This window comes from Sceloporus occidentalis, unplaced genomic scaffold, assembly GCF_023333645.1.
Source record: "Sceloporus occidentalis isolate IW3139 unplaced genomic scaffold, rSceOcc1.0.p SCAF_114, whole genome shotgun sequence".
Lineage (NCBI taxonomy): Eukaryota > Metazoa > Chordata > Lepidosauria > Squamata > Phrynosomatidae > Sceloporus > Sceloporus occidentalis.
In genome coordinates, this window is record NW_028317094.1 from 1,678,009 (window position 1) to 1,696,694 (window position 18,686).

Below are 18,686 nucleotides of genomic sequence, written 5' to 3' on the forward strand. Positions count from 1 at the left end.
AAGGTAGTAAGGCTCCTAGGGCTACCAGGCCTCCTTTCCCCCCTTGGGAGTCTCCATGGGACCATGAGATTTCAGAGGGGGGATTAAAGGGAGGGTGTGTGCGTGTGTGTATGTGCGTACGTGTGAATATAAATTTGCTTCTTTTCAGGAAAAAGAAGACTAGCTCTGGTGTTGAATCTCTTTGCACAGTGAAGGCTGGAACCTGAAGGAAGAGGGCTCTGACTCTGTTTCTTTCATTGCATACAGTTGGTTCTCTTTCAACTGGACATTCTGTAGCCCACCAGATATTGAGAGACTGCAGCTCTCATCAGCCCCTTGGACAGCATAACAAATAAAAGAAGCATGCTGGGAATTGTAGAACCCTGACACCTGAATTCCCACACCTACTTTTGGAATAAGCCTTGTGCGTAATCCCAGCTAGAGGGCTTTCGTTTTTCTGTTCAAGAAAGAAGGACCACAAGAGAAGAGCCTTTTCCTGTTCCTCTCTTCTGTTCAGTTGGTTTCAGTCTAGAGCAGGCCTGCTGTAAGGGTCAAAATTTTAAAGGTTTATTTGGGCTGCAGATAGGTTTTTAATGGCTCACTTTCCAACTTTTCACTTGAGGGGCGAATGTTGACCCTTCCTCTGCCACCACCTTCCAGCTCCTTTCCAAGGTCAATTGGTTTATAAAAAATATTTATACAGGTTCAGATTGGAGATTCTCCAGAAAATCCTGGAGGCCCTTCACCTCCATGCTTTCATGTGTCCCTGCTCTTAGTTGTAGTTTGCTTCTGCATCCCAATTATCTACACATTGCTTACCAGGATAAGTTTTTTCCATACAAGGCTCTACCATTCAGTCTGTTGTTGTTTTCTTCAGTGACACTCACTACACTGATAGGGACACACTGAAAATAGTGGGACCTTCATTTATACCCATAACTTCACAATGTCCTGATCAGATCTGATTCTCTTTCACAGGATATAATAGATGTCGAGTTGTGCTTTTCTTCCTATCCAGACATGGTTTTCCGGTAACTCAGGAAAAGAACAACCTAGTTCCATTTCAGAAGCTACAACACTTTGGTTGTCGACACGTTGCTGACCAGAGTCTACCTGACCAAAGAAAGGGTAAGATCCATGAAGAACACCCTCAAACAGGTCGGTTGTCCTCAGTTTTCAGGCCTAGTGTTGCTGGCGCACCTACAGTGCCTGATCTGCTTCAGTTAACAGTTTGGCATGAACACGATTTCATGCCAGGAGCCTAGAGTGGTTCCTCTAGCTCTATCAAAAACAGATGACACAAATAAATCACCTGTTCTGACATTTGCAAAATAGGTTCAAACCCCTTTGAATAGTGGTTGTTGTCACCAGTCGACAGGGATTGTCTGATTTGGACCCTGCTGTAGTTCCAAATAATGGTGGATGCCAGCTTAGGGTGACAGAAATCATTTTGTTACTCCCAATAAGCAAAATAAATAAATAAATAATAGGATCAACAATCTCCTCCACAATATAAACTGGCTTGAGCTATAATCAATAGTGCTTGTTTTCAACCACAACTACTAACAGCTCAATTCTGATTCAGATTCACAAGTTAACATTAAAGATTCATGTGAACCAAAGGACTGACCCAATCCAAGTCACTGATGACAAAACCAACATTTCTAATAACTTGGTTCAAGAAATGATTCAACTTCTTTTTCTCACAATCAAAACAAGGCTTTGATAAAATTGTGGCTTGTCTTGGATGCATTTTAACATGCTATAAGAAGATTAGAGTATCTCTGTTGGGATCAGTTGTTGATCACTCCATTTACAGTGCAGCTACTTCCTCTGCACTAGCAACCATCACATCCATCTAAGATAAATGTAGGACATGACATGACCTTCATCTTCCACATTTACATGCCACCACTGTTGGGTGGCCTTGAATCAAAGAGGCTTCCTCTGGAAGACACATCTTGTGGCTCTCACATAAGTGACATGCCTCCGTTCACCCATCCGTTGGTCGGGGAGCTTTGGTAAGTCCCATGTTATAGGATGCTTCCACCTCCATCGCTGGAAAAAGGACACTGGGTCTTACCTGTGAGATGTTCATTTTCAGCGATGGAGGTGGGAATATCCTCCCCACCCAGAAATGAGGAGGCTGTTTCCCTTGGCTCTGCTGCAAGGCTGGTTGATAGCTTCTATTGATTATGCTTATATTTGCATTGAATGCTCTCTGAGTTTGTTTTCTATCCTATAATATTGACTGAGGGATGGAGAGGGTTGCTCCTTCTGGTGGCATCGGCTCCTTCAAGTCTGCTTTTCCTACCTATTTCGAAGCAAGAGAGGGAATCAACCCATATTATAGGATATTCCCACCTACATCGCTAAAAATGAACATCTCACATATAAGACCCAATGTTCCTATTTTAGGTTCACTTGCAACATTCTAGATATTATACAATGTGCTTTATGCCAATATTCTTTCACATTTACACAGAACCACCAGAGATGGGAAAATGCATCCTTTCCATTTCTGCAGATCCAGCATCTATCTGAACTATTCTAAGATATTTTATGTATTTTTTTCAGGTTTCAAATACCATCGGAAAAAGTACTTTGCAATTGTTTTCCCTTAGGGCTTGGGAAGCTGTGTATGTTATCTTCCTTTCCCAAGTTAACTCCCATTCATGCATCTCAATATTATGTCCTGGATTTCTTGGCCATTGAACCATGTTTTCTTTAACCACCTCAGATTCCATATCATGTTTTAACCAGATTGTATACAATCTCCCCACAAGAGAACCTTTCCCTATAGCAAGCAGAAGAGAAGGTACTCTGGGTAACTGAAGAGAACCTCGTTTTTGCTGGCTGCAGTATGTTTTTACCAGAGGTCCTTAATGTTGGGGTGGATTGTATGGGAGGTGATCCTGTAAGTAAGCTGGGCCCAAGCCATGAAGGGCTTTAAAGGTTATAAGCAAGACCTTGTACTGCCCCCGGAAATTAATGGGCAGCCAATGAAAAGACTTTAGTATAGGTTTAATATGGTCACTTCTAGATCTTCCAGTGACCACTCTGGCTGCCATATTTTGGATTAGTTGAAGTTTCCAGACTTGGTACAAGGGAAGCCCTTTGTAGATCGCATTGCAGAAGTCAAGACGTGAGCTTACCAGCAAGTGCACCAGAGTTTTTAGATCTTCAGGTTCCAGGAAAAGGCACAGCTGGCATATCATAGTAAAAGAAAGGAATAGAGGTGACGTGTAATGGAAGGTTGGAAGAAACCACGACTTTGAAAAACCGAAGCTGATAACAGGCACAACTTGCCGTCGCATGTATCTGAGCTGACATCTGGAGCAAAGGATCCAGGAGCACCTCCAAATTGCAAACATAGTCCTTTAAGGGAAGTGTGACCCCATCCAGGACTGGTTTACAAATCTCCATACCTGGGTCAGGGGCTCCAACAACAAGTACTTCTGTCTTATCTGGATAAACTTTCAATTTATTTTTCCTCATCTTTCCGATTACTGCCTCACGACATTCATTCAGAGGGAAGATGCCTTCCTTACTTGACACTCAGGTCTGGGGCATGGAGAGATATCACTGGGCTTCATCAGCGTACTTATAGCACCCCACTCCATGCATCCGGATGATCTCTCCAGGCAGTTTCATGTAGATGTTGAATAGCATTGGTGACAGGATGGTGCCCTGAGGAATGCCAGATTTAAACTCCCTTTTAGAGGAACAACTGTCCCCAAACATCTCCATCTGTAATCTCCGTGAGAGAGAGGACCAGAATCACCACAACGCATTGCCTCCGATCCTCAGTTCCCTCAGGCTTTCCATAAGGATACCATGTTCGAAGGTAGTGAAAGCCACCGAGAGATCCAAAAGCATCAACAGAGTCACATTTCACCTGTCCATACTCAAGCAAAGATCATTTACTAAAGCAACCATAACAGTTTCTACTCTGTATCCCATCCTGAAGCCAGTTTGAAATGGGTCCAGATAATCTGTTTCATCCAAGACCGCTTGGAGATGAAGAGGAACTGTCCTCTCAATCATGTTGCTTAGAAATGGAAGATGGGAGACCGGACTGTAATTGTTCATGTCCAAGGGATCTAGGGAGGGCTTTTCCATAAACAGCTGTAACAGCGCTACTTTTAAGCAAGATGGATGAGATGCATTTATGATACATCTCAAGTGAGTCCTAAGTGCATCTCCTCCTTGAATGACCAGCCATGAAGAGCAAGGGTGGAGAGGGAAGTTGTCGTCTTCACACGTCCAAGGAGCTTGTCCATGTCCTCAGTATTCAGATTCAAATTGATCCAGTATGATCTTACTCATGGACACCTCACTTATAGCCTCTGCAATAATGCTGGCATCCAATTTGGCTCTTTTCAGAGATATATTATCTGTGAAATAGTCATTGAAAGCATCATAGTGAGCTGTGGAAGGCTCTAATAATGGGCTCCGGGAGAAAGTTGCCTGAATCAGGTCCCAGATCCCCCCCACCCCACCTCAGCAGTCCCTTTATGCTTCTCTTCCCTTGGTACTTTCACTCCTTTATTCCTTCCTTCTCCTCTTTTAATGTATATCCCTTCAAGGGCGCACAAGGCCCTTTCAGTATGATCCCAGAATTGGGAGGGAGGGATTCTTTCTGGAGCTGTGGGTCTATCTGCTGGTCCTCCTCTGTAAGGTTGTTGTGAAGGGAAAGATATGTATATGGGGTGTGCCTAATCCAGATCCTGTGGGCCTTTAAGCCTAGTTCCCAGATTGCCAGGGCGGTGTCAGTCTCCCCAGAAGGGGCTTTGGGGTCCCTCCATATCCCTCCTCTTGGCTTTGGCCTAAATTTTGGCTCTTCTCTGCCTCCCCCCAGACAGAGCCCCCTCCCCCCAGGATCCCAGAGAAAACTTCCTCCCCCGAATAATGTTGTTTCCAATGCTATTGCAGCCTATGCTGTGTGATGCTCTTTATTTGGCACAAAAATCCTCTCCTCTGCCCCACTTTCCAGGAGGAAGAGGATTTCTCAAAGACCGTTTTACTTTTTGATCCCCCTCCCCTCCATAGCCATGCCTCTCTCCAAGGGTCCCCCCTGCCCTCTTTTCTCATAAAAACCCTCAAGTACCTGCGCCCAAGGAATCCCCCAAGGAGGGGGCAGGGAAGGAAAAAGGGAGAGGAGGCCTGGCAGGCCCCTTGCCTTTCTTTGGGGGGGTGGGGAAGAGATCTGGGTTTCCTTCCTTCTTACAACAATCCAACCCCTCCAGAAGACCCCCCCCCCAAGCCATTCCCCCATATGAACGAGGGCTTTCCTCACTTCCCTCTCTCAGAGCAGGCTGCGAGCTTCAGGGCTGAGAGTGTGCATGCACAAATGCCCCAAAGGACTCTCCTGAGCATGTGCAGGGATCGTAAGGCCCTTGTTGCTGCTGCAGGTTATTCCACTGTTGGCCTTTGGAAGAAGGGAGGGACTACGGCCTTTTTTCCTTCCTTCCGGAATGGAGCCCAAGCTGCGGAGCTGAACTCAGGAGGGAAAGGCTGGGAAGGCTCTGCTTTGTACATATACCTCTGTCTCTCTGAGTGTGTGTGTGTGTGTGTGTGTTTGCCTCTATTTTTATGATTGGGAATGGAGCTGAGGGCTGAGGAGAGAAGAAAGGGTCAACTTTGTTCAAATGCAGAACTTCTGTACATCAATGAGTCCAGTGTGTTGAAACAACAAGGAACTTTATTAAGAAAACAATCAGAAATTCAGTGTTGTTCAGAACTTCCCACCCCAAGCCAAAGAATACATTAAAGCCCCAAAACCTAAAACTCCACCCTCTTCCAAACCATGTCCCCACCTCCAATTCCCACAGTCAATGGCCCACAGGTAACAAGGCCCTCTTTGCCATTCCCAGAAACTAACTCTTTCTGTTAATATCTGCCCCCAATTGTCTTCAGCCAACATCCCACACAGTAAAAAAGCTATCATTCCTATAACTATTCTAACTACCTGCAATAAATCACACCCCTCTCTCTAGCTAACCTATTCCACAACCCATAATCCCCAGTCAAATTTATAAACTAAAGTAATGGTCTATATAAATAGCAATTAAAACCTAAACGTAACAAAATATAACTTTAAAACATAAACAGACATATGGACAGACAAACCAAACACACAACATCACAAGGGCCTGTTCTTATCACCACAGGATTAAAACTATATTCTTTGTATTGCTACTTGACAAAAATAATGTTAGTTTATTTCTGGCATTTGTATGGCATCTCTCCTGTGTGGACTCTCTGATGTGCCACTAGGTTTGACTTCCAGGGAAAACATTTCCCACAATGCTGGCATTTGTATGGCTTCTCTCCTGTGTGGACTCTCTGATGTCTCACTAGGTGTGACTTCCAAGAAAAACATTTCCCACAATGCTGGCATTTGTATGGCTTCTCTCCTGTGTGGACTCTCTGATGTGCCACTAGGTTTGACTTCCGGGGAAAACATTTCCCACAATGCTGGCATTTGTATGGCTTCTCTCCTGTGTGGACTCTCTGATGCGTCACTAGGTTTGACTTCCGGGGAAAACATTTCCCACAATGCTTGCATTTGTATGGCTTCTCTCCTGTGTGGACTCTCTGATGCATCACCAGGACTGACTTCCGAGAAAAACATTTCCCACAATGATGGCATTTGTATGGCTTCTCTACTGTGTGGACTCTCTGATGTGTCACTAGGCTTGACTTCCAAGAAAAACATTTCCCACAATGCTGGCATTTCTGTGGCTTCTCTCCTGTGTGGACTCTCTGATGTCTCACTAGGACTGGCTTCCAAGAAAAACATTTCCCACAATGCTGGCATTTGTATGGCTTCTCTCCTGTGTGGATTCTGTGATGTTTCACTAGGTCTGACTTCCAAGAAAAACATTTCCCACAATGCTGGCATTTGTATGGCTTCTCTCCTGTGTGGATTCTGTGATGTTCCACAATGTGTGACTTCAAAGAAAAACATTTTCCACAATGCTGGCATTTGTATGGCTTCTCTCCTGTGTGGACTCTCTGATGGATCACTAGGTTTGATTTCGAAGAAAAACATTTCCCACAATGCTGGCATTTGTATGGCTTCTCTCCTGTGTGGACTCTCTGATGTGTCACTAGGCTTGACTTCCAAGAAAAACATTTCCCACAATGCTGGCATTTCTGTGGCTTCTCTCCTGTGTGGACTCTCTGATGTCTCACTAGGACTGGCTTCCAAGAAAAACATTTCCCACAATGCTGGCATTTGTGTGGCTTCTCTCCTATGTGGATTCTCTCATGACTCAAATGTTCTTCTGTAAAGAAGGATAATGACAGATAAGACTGAAAATCAGAGTTAAGAGAGGAAGGTGTTACCCCATGATTTATCCCTCATTAACCCCTCCTTATTTGATTTTAAATTAATAAAGTTGCTGTGAATAACCCAAGCATTACCCTGCTGCTTATGCCCCTTAAATCCATGGAACAAGTATATCCTTATTCATAGGAGCTAGCAAAGAAGAGACTGGATGGGGACTGCCTTGAGGGAATCCGTGGAAGCAGATAGTCAAAGGACTGTTGAAAAAATATTCCATTAAACATGTGCAAAAATACTTTGATTGACAGGTGGCATCATATCCTGTGGACTGCCATATTGCCGAGTCACATTTTCACATTCCCTCCATCTCTCTATCACAGACAGAAACACACCCAAAGAGTGATGCATAAAAGGAACACTTTGAGGCCCATTTGTTGAGAAAGGCAGGATAATCAATATACAAATAATAGCAAATAAGTCATTGGGAAAGACGGAGCAAGTGGTCTGGGACCTGGACTCCAATTTTGGGGAGGGTCAAGTGCCAGAGCCTTAACACATCTGGACTACTGTTGGGGATTGGGGGGGTTACATTGCCACCAGGGGATCTCAACGGCACCCCCCCACACACATTGTATTCTCTTCGGAGGTGTGTGAATAATATTTTGCCCCTCAACATTAGGAGGAACTTCCTGACAGCAAAGGCTGTTTGACAGTGGAACACAATCTTTCTTTGGAGTGCAGTGGAGTCTCCCTCCTTGGAGCTCTTTAAGTAGAGGCTGGATCGCTATCTGTCAGAGATGCTTTGACTGAGAGTTCCTGCATGGCAGGAGGTTGGACCGGATGACCCTTGTGGTCTCTTCCAACTCTACGATTCTATGATTCTATCCAACAGCATCCCTTTGGAGAAGTGGTGGCCATTTTGCCACTAGTCTCCAAGCCATTGCAGGGCCAAGGGAGGCATTTTACCCAAGAAGTCTCTCCAGAGTCTCAAAAGGCTGGAAGAGGGGCCAAAAAAGCCAGTAAACCTGGTCAGGGATGGGCTGAGGAGTATTTGGAGCCAAAAAGCATTTATCTCCATGATTCCTTCCCACAAAATCCTAGAATTGACAGTTTAAATTAGGATATTTAGAATCCTTAGAAAGTGGAGAGCAATAGTGCCTCGCTAAACTACAAATTCCAAGATTTCTCAGTAAGTTGCTATGACACTTAAACTACGTGTTAAAGGTATCTAGGAGTCCTGGTAGACCACAACTTTAACCTGGGTCAACAGTGTGATGGAGCAGCTAAAAAGGCCAGCGTGATCCTAGGACAAATCAATACTAGTATAGTGTTATGGCAGGGGGCTGGACTGGATGGCCCTTCTAGTTTCTTTCAACTCTATGATTCTATGTTATAGATGAAGGGAAGTAATAGTGCAACTCTATTCTGCTTTGGTCAGGCCCTCACATGGAATGCTGTGTCCACTTCTGGTCACTACAATTCAAAAAGGATGTTGAGAAGATGGAGTGAAGCCAAAGGAGAGCAATGAAAATGGTGAAGGGTTTGGAAACCATCAAGCTGTATGAGAAGTGGTTTAGAGAGCTGAGAATGTTTAGCCTGGAGAAGAGAAGGTTAAGAGTGGATATGATAGCCCTGTTGAAATATTTGAAGAGATACTGAGGATGGAGCAAGCCTGCTTTCTGCTGCTCTAGAACAAAGGACACGGAACAATGGACGCAAACCACAGGAAAAGAGGTTCCACCTAAAGATTAGGAGGAACTTCCTGACATTAAGAATTATTCAACAGTGGAATATACTCCTTCAGAGAATGGTGGCGTCTTATTATTATTATTATTATTAATTTCTAAAGCACTCCTTCTTTGAAGGTCTTTAAAGGTCTTTGAAGATCATTAAACAAAGGCTGGGTGGCCATCTGTCGGGGATGCTTTCAATGTGTTTCCTGCATGGCAAGGGGTTGAACCAGATGATCCTTATGGTCTATTCCAGCTCTATGATTCTATAATTCTAAAGTGGAATCATAGTGCCATGATAATGTAGAATGAAAGGGCCCTCAGTCTTCATAGTAAGGGCAATGAATTCAGCTTCCTTACCCACAGAGGCCACATTCTCGTAATTCTCCATCATCACATCCTTGTACATAAGTCTCTGCTTCTTCGTCAGCAGTTTCCATTCATCCTCAGTGAAATATACTGCCACATCCGCAAAGGTCACCTGCAATAGAAAATAGCCCTCATCCAGAGAATGACTAATAAAAGGGGAGGGAGAAGCACATGATGCTTCCCAAAAATTATTGGATCACCTTAGAATTTAGTCCAGGAAATAAACTTTAATTGCTGTTAGCAAGAAAAACCTACTACCTTTGAGATCCAGTTTGTCTCAAATTCTTCCAATACAATATACAATATAATAAACAATATAATTTAGGCCATGGCTGGGATATTGATGATGGATTAGGATACTGACTATACCAAAACGTATTATATATTTAGCCTCCAAAGATTATAGTGCATTTAGCCATGTGTTGCCAAATTTCAGAGGTGAATGTCATTTTAAAAAAGCAGTTCTGGGGAGCACTGTGGGCTTGAGGGCCATGGGGCCACCCCCAATTTAGATCCAGAGACATTCTCCCATATTCCCAACATTTTACAGATGGAAAAACAAGACACATGTGGACAAGCAATGCCAGAAAGTGGTGAAGATGGTCAAAGTTGTTTATTAGGAAGATGAGACAAGCGAGGAAGGGCACCGCAGTTTGTTTTTGCCTCAGACTCCTATCAAGGGCAAGTCCCTGCCCCCTTCTTTCTTCTCCCCTCCCCACTTTTGAGTTGATGGAGTGCAAACTCCTTGGCACTCATTAAGCAGAAAATGAAGTGAGCTGAAGAAGGGGGAAATTGGGAGGAGCAGAGAGAAACCAGGACATTTGAAAAGCCCCCGAAATAATGGGTGACAGAGGATTAACCAGGACTGTCTCTGCCAAACTCGGACAGTATTTTATATGCTTCCTTTCATAAATTGGCCCAGCAGTGACCCAGATAATAATAATAATAATAAAAATAAAACTTTTATTTGTATACCGCCCTTCCATCGATCAGGGCGGTGAACAACATAATAAAACAATACATACATTGTACAAATTAAAACAACTTAAAAAACCCCGGTCAGCCATCCATCTTGCCGTTAACATAGAGAGGGAGGCCTTTTAGGACTTCAGATGAAGCTCATAGGATAGTGACTCACCAAAGAGTAGTTGTACCTCGTCAGCCTCTTTCTCTTGGGACCCAACTCCATCTGCTTGGCTTCTGTGTTGGCCATCAGGTGGACAGGGGGATCCTGGTGGCCCTGCACTTGGGTCACTTCCAGCAAGAGAGGCCCCTAAAGCCGTGTCCAAGGAGGCCGAAATGAGGTTCCTGAGAAAAATGACCAAGGTTAGGAATGGCTTGGCAAGAAATCCTACAGTACTCAAAGACACAGAGAACAGCATCCTGCTGGTGAGATACGCAGGTGACATATGCCTCCTTTGGGCCGATGCAGAGGTGGGTATCCCCTTCCTCCCTCTGCACCAAACAAACCCCCTGGACCTAGCATAGATTCACTGCAGATCCCCTACACAACAGATACTCCATGCCTTATTAGAGTGGTGAAGGACGAGGGGATGGGGAATTGGAGAGGGCCCTGGTTATGCCCCCGTAGCTAGAAGTATCATAAATAAATAAATAAATGTGCATCATAAATAAATAAGTAAATAAATCAATCATCTGCTGAAGCCTCCAGAGGTCCCCAATACTTTCTCCCAGCATAATCCCCTTTCTCAAGAAGGCTGCATCCGCACTGCAGAAATAAGGCACTTTGACACCGCTTTAACCACTCATGTGCTATGGAATCCTGGGATTTTACGTTTGGTACATTTAGCCTTATCTGCCAGAGAGCTCTGGTGCCCCAACGAACTACAAATCCCAGGATTCCACAGGATGGAGCCAGGAGAGTTAAAGTGGTTTCAAACCGGATTCTTTCTGTAATGCAGATACAGCCTAAGTCAGTTGTAAAAGGATAGAAGCACCCAAGTCGAATTTTTATCCTGTTATAAATGGTTTTGCTTTTTTAAAATGTTAGCGGTTTGTTTTTCTGTCTAATCCTTATTTTTGTTGTTCTTGTTTGTTTCTATGTCTATTTGGTAATAATATGAGATGGTCTGGTCTGCCTCCTTCCTTCTTCCCTGAAAATCTCTCAATAAGAAAACTGGGGAGACTTTTAAAACCTCCCAAAGGAGCTACTTTTGGGCTAGTTTTGGGGGCAAGCCTCCTCTTAGAAGCCAAAAGCCCAATGTTTGCAGATAGTAACAAGGCTTCTATTAAAATTATCCATCCCATTTCTAATCTCTTTTAAAACCCATGCTCCCCAGTAGAAGCAGAGCTGTGTAAGAAAACCCTCTCAGAAAAGACACACAAAGGGACACACTTCCTTTTGGCCCAAGGAGCCTGGTGTCCTTCTCCTCAGGGAGAGAAAGAGGAGCCTCTCGGTTCAACTGAAGAGGCCTCAGAGAAGGTTCCGGAACATTATTCCCCACAGTCACAAGCAGCACTAAATGGCCACCGGAACACAAAATGGCTGCAAGAACACAAAATGGCCACTAGAACACAAAATGGCTGCCTCTCCCTCAGTGCTTGTCAGTTGGCAGTTGGAGGCCTTCAGGGACCCCAAAATGGAGGATGAAAGGTCTCCAAAGTCGGAAGGGACCCCAAACATGATTTCCAAACCTTAACAACACCTAAAAATTATTCTGATCCTTCTATTGAAAGTAGAAACCTGATCCCTCTACCTCAATACAATCAATAGTGGAAGATATTAATATTTTCTCCCCATCTAGGCAGCACAGAATCAATACAAAATGAGCAGATCAATATCTATGGGACTGACAGGAGTAGATTGGATCCCCTACTACAGCCCTACTACAGAGTCCTGACCATTGAGAAACAGCCTTGAGCAACTGGGGAACTGAGAAAAGCGGTTCCAGCTGCAGGACTGTTGGAGACTGCAATTCCCAGGATGAGCTGCATCCCTTTTGGTGCATTTTATGTACAGGGGCTGACTAAAGAGGAATACATTAAAGGCTCTATTGTTGACTGTTAAAATACACACTAAATGAAGTCATGGGAATATCAATAACGTACACGAAAATTTCCAGTCAAGTTTATAAATGTTGGGATACTATGGATAAAGTTGCTCTTTCTTTGCTCCCAGGGAGGCTGCCTTGTCCTGAGTCCTGGGGGATGCCAAGGCTCCCCTAGAGCAGGAGAGTGGGGCTCCATAGGGGTTTGAGGGATGCTCTGGTGGGGGATGCTGGGAACTGCAGTCCAACAATCTCTGGGGGGCCTTGCTTTGCCTTCTCCTCCTGAGCCAAAGCAAAAGAGGAAATCTTGCTGGAGGACTTTGTGGAGAAGGAAAGGTGTTTTCAGGGGGAAGCAGAAAAGTCAGTTTACATGCAGGCTGACCAGTTGTCCTCCTTTCCCAGGACATGTCCTACATTTCAGCCTTCTGTCCAGGAGGAGGCCCAAAAGGTCATCCGTTTTTAGCCTAAGAAGCATGAATGTACATTTCTCTGAAGGTTTTTAGCTTTTATTTGGTCATGCACTCCATTTTCCTTGAAGTCTTCCACTTTGCAGTGCCTTGTCCTCCTTTGTGGGGAGGACATCTGGTCACCCGGCTTGAGGGTCTCTCCTCCAATAGAGCCATGGGGTCCAGAGGGAGGGCCAGTCGTGGGTCTCCAGGGCTGGTGTTAGGGTCTGGAGAAGGGAGGGAGAGGCTGGGAAGCCAGAACCTCAGAGTTCCTCCATGCAAAGCAGCTGCTCCAACCACTGGGCTATATTCCCTTCCCAATGGGTTCAGGGTTACAAAGCGGCTGCTGGCCTTTTGTCTTCTGAATCCTGCCTGCATTGGTCACCTCTCCTGTGGCACAGTCCCACTTCTGCCCCACCACAGTCTTACGGAGAGGGCCCAGTTCGAGGGGGAGCTGAGGATTTCTGTTCAGACATTTAGTGAGAGATAATAGCCCTTATCAGATGAGTCTGGAACTGGGGGTCTTCAGCACTGGGCGGTTCGAATTCACGTTATTTCGCACAATACCATCATACCTGGGAGCCCCTCCGAATTGGCATGATTCAAATTGGCCAATACGCATTCGCGCGAAGTGCATTCAGTGCAGAATGTTTTGTCACACCGGTGCTCAACATGAGGATTGGCCGATTCGTATCAGCCCCCTCGCACATGCTCAGTGGTGCCCTGCATGGGTTGCGACCTTAAACGCTTCCGGGGTGAAAGGGGAGGTCACGTCATGACAGCCCGGTAAACAGCTGGAGAGCCAGCTCATGCACATTAACAATCGCGATACAACGTGCCCTCTCTACATTCCTCTCTGTTTCCTCTCTACATTCCTGCTTGGTTTTAACGTTACCATGACCTTCCCTTGCAACAAATTAGCAATGCCCGGTTGTACGTGTGTGTGTGTGAGTGTGTGAATATGTATTCTGGGGGGGGGGGGGGGGGGGAGGACCAGTTCCAGCGGCTGTCAAAGAGGCTGGATGGCCATCTAAGTAAATGGGGATGCTTTTTTCCTCCTCCTCCTCCCGGCTTGGGAGCCAGCATAAGCTGCATCCCAAGAAGGGAACAGGCGCGGGGCCGCTAGAATCGCGGCGATCGCCGCCGTTCCAGCGGCCCCCGCGCCTCTTCCCTTCTTGGGATGCAGCCTATGCTGGCTCCCAAGCCGGGAGGAGGAGGAGGAGGCTGCCGGAACCACGATTCCAGCGGCCCCCCGCGCCTCTTCCCTTCTTGGGATGCAGCTTATGCTGGCTCCCAAGCCGGGAGGAGGAGGAGGAGGCCGCTGGAACCGCCCCCCCCCCCCCCCCGCTTCCCTGGAACCGGCAAGAGGAAAGACCCACCGGAAGTTAAAATTGGAATCTGGGGGTCTTGCGATGGAATTCAGGATTGGGTAGTCACACCAGAGCCATTCGCACTGAGATCGAACAGAGCCCCAATCCAGGATATTGCCAATCCCCTTATCAGCGCACTGGCCAACACGCTCCAAAAAGAGGAGCCAGTACGCATTCAGTTCGGCATCTCGCGCATTCACGTGAGTTCGGATTGGGCCATTCGAATGCTGGTATGATGGTATTGTGCGAAATAACGTGAATTCGAACCGCCCAGTGCTGAAGACCCCCAGTTCCAGACTCATCTGATAAGGGCTAATGTTTTAAGGAAAGCTTTTCCTCTGCTTCGGTTTTGTGGGAAAATACCTAATGTATAGCATTTCCCACCTTGGCAGGAGATGGGGCCAGATCTGTGGGGTCCCTAGGGATGGTGTCACCCGGTTTGACCGCCTCCTCCTCCCATTTCACTCCATACAGACTTCTTAGTAGTGCTTTTTTCCCACTAATGTTACTTGAAAATCATAATTCCCATATTCCACTGAATGTAATGCTAATAGTTGTGAAATAAACAACTAGCAAAATTAAAATGATACCTTCAAATAACAATATCATAGGCACAACCTAAATGTATTTACAGATACATAGTGAAGATTTAGTGAAAATGTGATGTTTTTAAAGAAAAATTAAAAAGGATTTTTTCAAAAAGTTCAATTTAAAACAAATCAAGATTAAAATGTTGAAGTTTTGTTCTTCCAGGCAGCAGAGCCCAGCTCCTCCATGACCTCCTTCTTGATCAGAGGAGAGGGATGAAGGGAAGACCGTGGCCACAATTACTTGGGGGGGGGGTCCCTTAATGCCACGGACCAAGACCCCTCCTGGGAAGAAAGCATCCTTTGAGGACATTTGTCCTTCCTCCCATGGCCCCCTTTTCCTCCTCCTCTCTCTCCTTCCTGACCCCCCACTAGGCCTGCCCCCCACAACTGCCATTCCTCTCCTTGAAATGGGAACTGGGGGCTCTTCTTCTCTCCCTCCAAACTCCCAGCCTTTCCCTGCCCCCTCTTGCCCTTTGGAGGACAGAGTGGAGGACTGGAGTCCTTTTAGGGGGGACCTTAATCATGCAGACCCCCTGCTCCTCCCCTCAGGCCCTTTCACTAAGAGCATCCATTAAAGAGCATTAAAGAACCATAGAGTCACAGGAGAGTTGGAATAGACCACATGGCAAATGGCCATGGAGGGCAGAAGGTGACAATGCCAAGGAAACTCCTCTGAGTCCCAGCCATAGTAACTCCTGGTAGTAAATAGTCCAGGGGGCTGAGGGGGTCTCCTCTCCCAAAGTGGGGTAGTAAAGACTAGTTCCCATGGGACTGTGGGCCCCATGACCTCTTAGCAAATCTATGGAATACGCTGCCTCCAAGAGCATTGGAGGAGTCTCTGGCTGGATGGCCATCTCTTTGGAGGACTTGGAGGGCAGATTGGGGCTGAATGTTTGGCCCTTGGGGCTCCCTTCCAGCCCTAGGAGCCTATGAAGCCTACCTTACAAAATGGCCGTTGGAGCAGAAAAAGGTTGCCAAAACACAAAATGGCCACTGGAACACAAAATAGCTGCCACAACACAAAATGGCCACTGGAACACAAAAAGTTGCCAAAACACAAAATGTCTACTGGAACACAAAATGGCTACCAAAACACAAAATGGCTACTGGAACACAAAATGGCTGCCTATTCCTCAGTGCTTGGCAGTTGTCAGTTTGAGGCCTTCAGGGAGAGAGAGAGAGAGAGAGAGAGACTGAGGGGAAGAGAGGAAGGAAGTCCTGGAGGAAGGGGGTCTTGGGAGATAGAGAGCCTTCCTGAGATATTCGGGATTCGCTTCCGAACAAAGGGGTTTCTGGCTTCATAAAGGATTTGGGGAAAACTGGATCTGAAAGACAGTAGTCTTTTATCTTGCCAATGGGATTTAAAGTGTATTTCCTGGACTTGATCTCCCAGCATCCACATGGCCAGAAAGAGGAGGGATCCTTCCCTGCAGTTAAGGACACTCCAATCTCTCTGAACTTAGGACTACAACTCCCATGTCTTCTTGACCAGAAACATTGGCAATATCTTTCTTTCTTTCTTTCTTTCTTTCTTTCTTTCTTGCTTGCTTTCTCCCTATCTGTCTTGTGAGGTGTGATTAAGCCCTGTTAGTGGTGTTACTCCTCTTGTTGTCGTTGTGTGCCTCCAAGTTGTTTCTGATTTATGGCAACCCTAAGAGAAGTCTTTTGCATGCTTTTAATGACAATAACAATAATAATAATAATGTTTTTATACTCCTCTATTCAGCTAAAAGGTTTTCAAAGTGTCTTACAAATTGTTAATTAGACATTTAGACATTATAGCAACCTTAAGGGAAGCCCTTTGCAGGATTTTCTTGGCAAGATTTGTCCAGAAGTGGTTTTGCAAGTGCCTCCTTCTGAGGCTGAGAGAGTGTGACTTCTTGCCTAAGGTCACTTAGTGGGTTTCTGTGGCCAAGAGGGCATTCAAACCCTGGGCTCCAGTGTCATAGTCCAGTGCTCCAGCCACTAAACCATGCTGGCTCTTTCTTGAGGCTTTGTAGCTTTTTGTGGTGTGGCTCCAAGTCATTGCTGACTTCTGGGGAGCCTCTCCTGGGGTTTTCTTGGCAAGAGTTGTTCAGAGGAGGTTTGCCATTGCCTTCCCTGAGGCTGAGAGAGTGTGACTTCTTGCCCAAGGGCACCCAGCTGGTTTCATGGAGGAGTCGGGCACTAGACCCTGGCCTCCAGAGTTGTAACCGAACACTCAAACCACTGCACCACACTGCCTCCCATTCCCATGTACAACCTGTGAAATAACTGCAGACTTTTTTCTGTTCTTCATGGGTGTCTTCAAGTCTTTTCCAACTTATGGCGACCCTGAGGCAACCTTATCATGGGGTTTCCTTGGTATGTTTCTTCAGAGAGGGGTTGCCATTGCCATCCTCTGAGGCTGAGAGAGTGTGACTTGACAAGGTTCACCTAACTCCAAAACACACTGCAGCAATAATCCAATCTGATACCGCTTTAACTGCCCTGGCTCAGTGTTCGGGAATTCTGGGAAATGTAGTTTTGTGAGACATTGAGCTTTCTCTGTCAGAGGGCTATGGTGCCTCAATAAACTCCAATTCCCAGGATTCCCTAGCACTGGGCCAGGGCAGTTAAAGCGCTCTCAAAATGGACTATTGCTGCCATGTGTTTTGGACCTTTCTTGGCCGCAAACTGTCCATAGCCTGCAATGCATCTCCTAATTCTGTTGGCAGTCCCTCCCTCCCAACACTTTCTCATTTCCCCCCAAAACCAGCACAAAGCTGGCAGATGGAAAGAGGTTTTAAAGCAGCATTTAAATCTGCCATATTTGTTTTTAAAAGACTAAATGTCCCAAAAGCTATTATCAGTTTTGTAGCTATTATTACAGAAAGACGTAGAGTGCAAACTCCTCAAGTACCTTTATTTTCTGGAGTGAGATGGGCTTTTCCAACTGACTCACTGTGATGATCTCCGGTGGTCCAAGCAGCCAAACTGCGGCCCTGTAATAATAATAGTAATAATAATAATAATAATAATAATAATAATATATTTTTACCCCTCTCTTCAGCTAAAAGGCGATTAGTGTGGCTTACAAATTGTTAGACATTTAGACATTATGGCTCTTAGCCTATCAGACCCTTAAATTCCTGAAATCACGCTGCCTCCATCCAGTGAATTATAAAAGGGTTTCCCTTAACCTCCACTGGGACCGGTTAAGGAACCTTATTTCTACTTCTTTACTGATCTTCCCAAGCATCAACCGAGCCAAAACACGTGTAAAAGGAGCGTCGAGTAGTAGATACTCCAAGGAGGTATTCATTATAAATAACAAAATATAACTGAAATATAAGTCATACAAGATATTAAGAATCTTGCAGGTACAATATTTCTAAGTATATAATATTCAGTTCACACAAGCTATTAAAATAATAAATAGACCTAAACATCCAATTCTGAGACTAACTTCCAAGATCCGCTCTTTAACTCTCTCTCTGGATCTCCAACCGACACAATTCCCCCAACTGTCTCTTGGTCTCTCAGGCCTTATATCTCCTTCTCACGGAAGCTTCCAGAAGGACCTTTATCTTGCTCTCTGATTGGTCAAGAGAGCCTTCCGTAGCAGTGATGTCATTCTGCATTTGCATAAACCTCCCTTTTCTGCCTGAAGAAGACCTCCATTGACTGGAGCCCAGTCATTACACTTTCCCAAGGCAAGGCTTGCACCTATTTCCCAATGTTGTTCTTGGGGTCTGCCTTCCAGTTGTTTCCAGGTCTTATGGTGACCTTATGGGAGTCTCTGAAGGGGTTTTCTTGGCAGGTTCCTTCAGAGTGGGTTTCCCATGGCCATCCTCTGAGGCTGAGAGAGTGTGACTTGCCCAAGGCTTCAGTTCTTTTGAAAGCCTTTTTGCTTTATCTTCTAGAAGGCAGCTGAAGTGT

General features: G+C 45.5%; 1 protein-coding gene across 1 annotated transcript; it reads right to left on the reverse strand.

Annotated features, from left to right (window-relative positions):
* Positions 1-417: 417 nt before the first annotated feature.
* On the reverse strand, positions 418-18,242 carry LOC149282461 (uncharacterized). The gene is made up of 6 exons (XM_089498168.1): positions 18,214-18,242; positions 17,668-17,749; positions 10,511-10,680; positions 9,364-9,484; positions 6,602-7,271; positions 418-436 (listed from the first exon to the last, which is right to left on the reverse strand). The coding sequence occupies exons 3-6, from the start codon at positions 10,583-10,585 to the stop codon at positions 418-420; spliced, it is 885 nt and encodes a 294-aa protein (XP_089354294.1). The 5' UTR covers positions 10,586-10,680; positions 17,668-17,749; positions 18,214-18,242.
* Between the last annotated feature and the right edge of the window lie 444 nt (positions 18,243-18,686).

What these genes read in the sequence shown, in the direction of transcription:
- LOC149282461 (XM_089498168.1), bottom strand. Translation starts at nt 10,585, where the DNA reads ATGGCCAACACAGAAGCCAAGCAGATGGAGTTGGGTCCCAAGAGAAAG. An exon ending in CGAGGTACAACTACTCTTTG is followed by an intron (nt 9,485 to 10,510) that starts GTGAGTCACTAT and finishes TTTCTATTGCAG; the next exon opens with GTGACCTTTGCGGATGTGGC. An exon ending in CGAGAATGTGGCCTCTGTGG is followed by an intron (nt 7,272 to 9,363) that starts GTAAGGAAGCTG and finishes CCTTCTTTACAG; the next exon opens with AAGAACATTTGAGTCATGAG.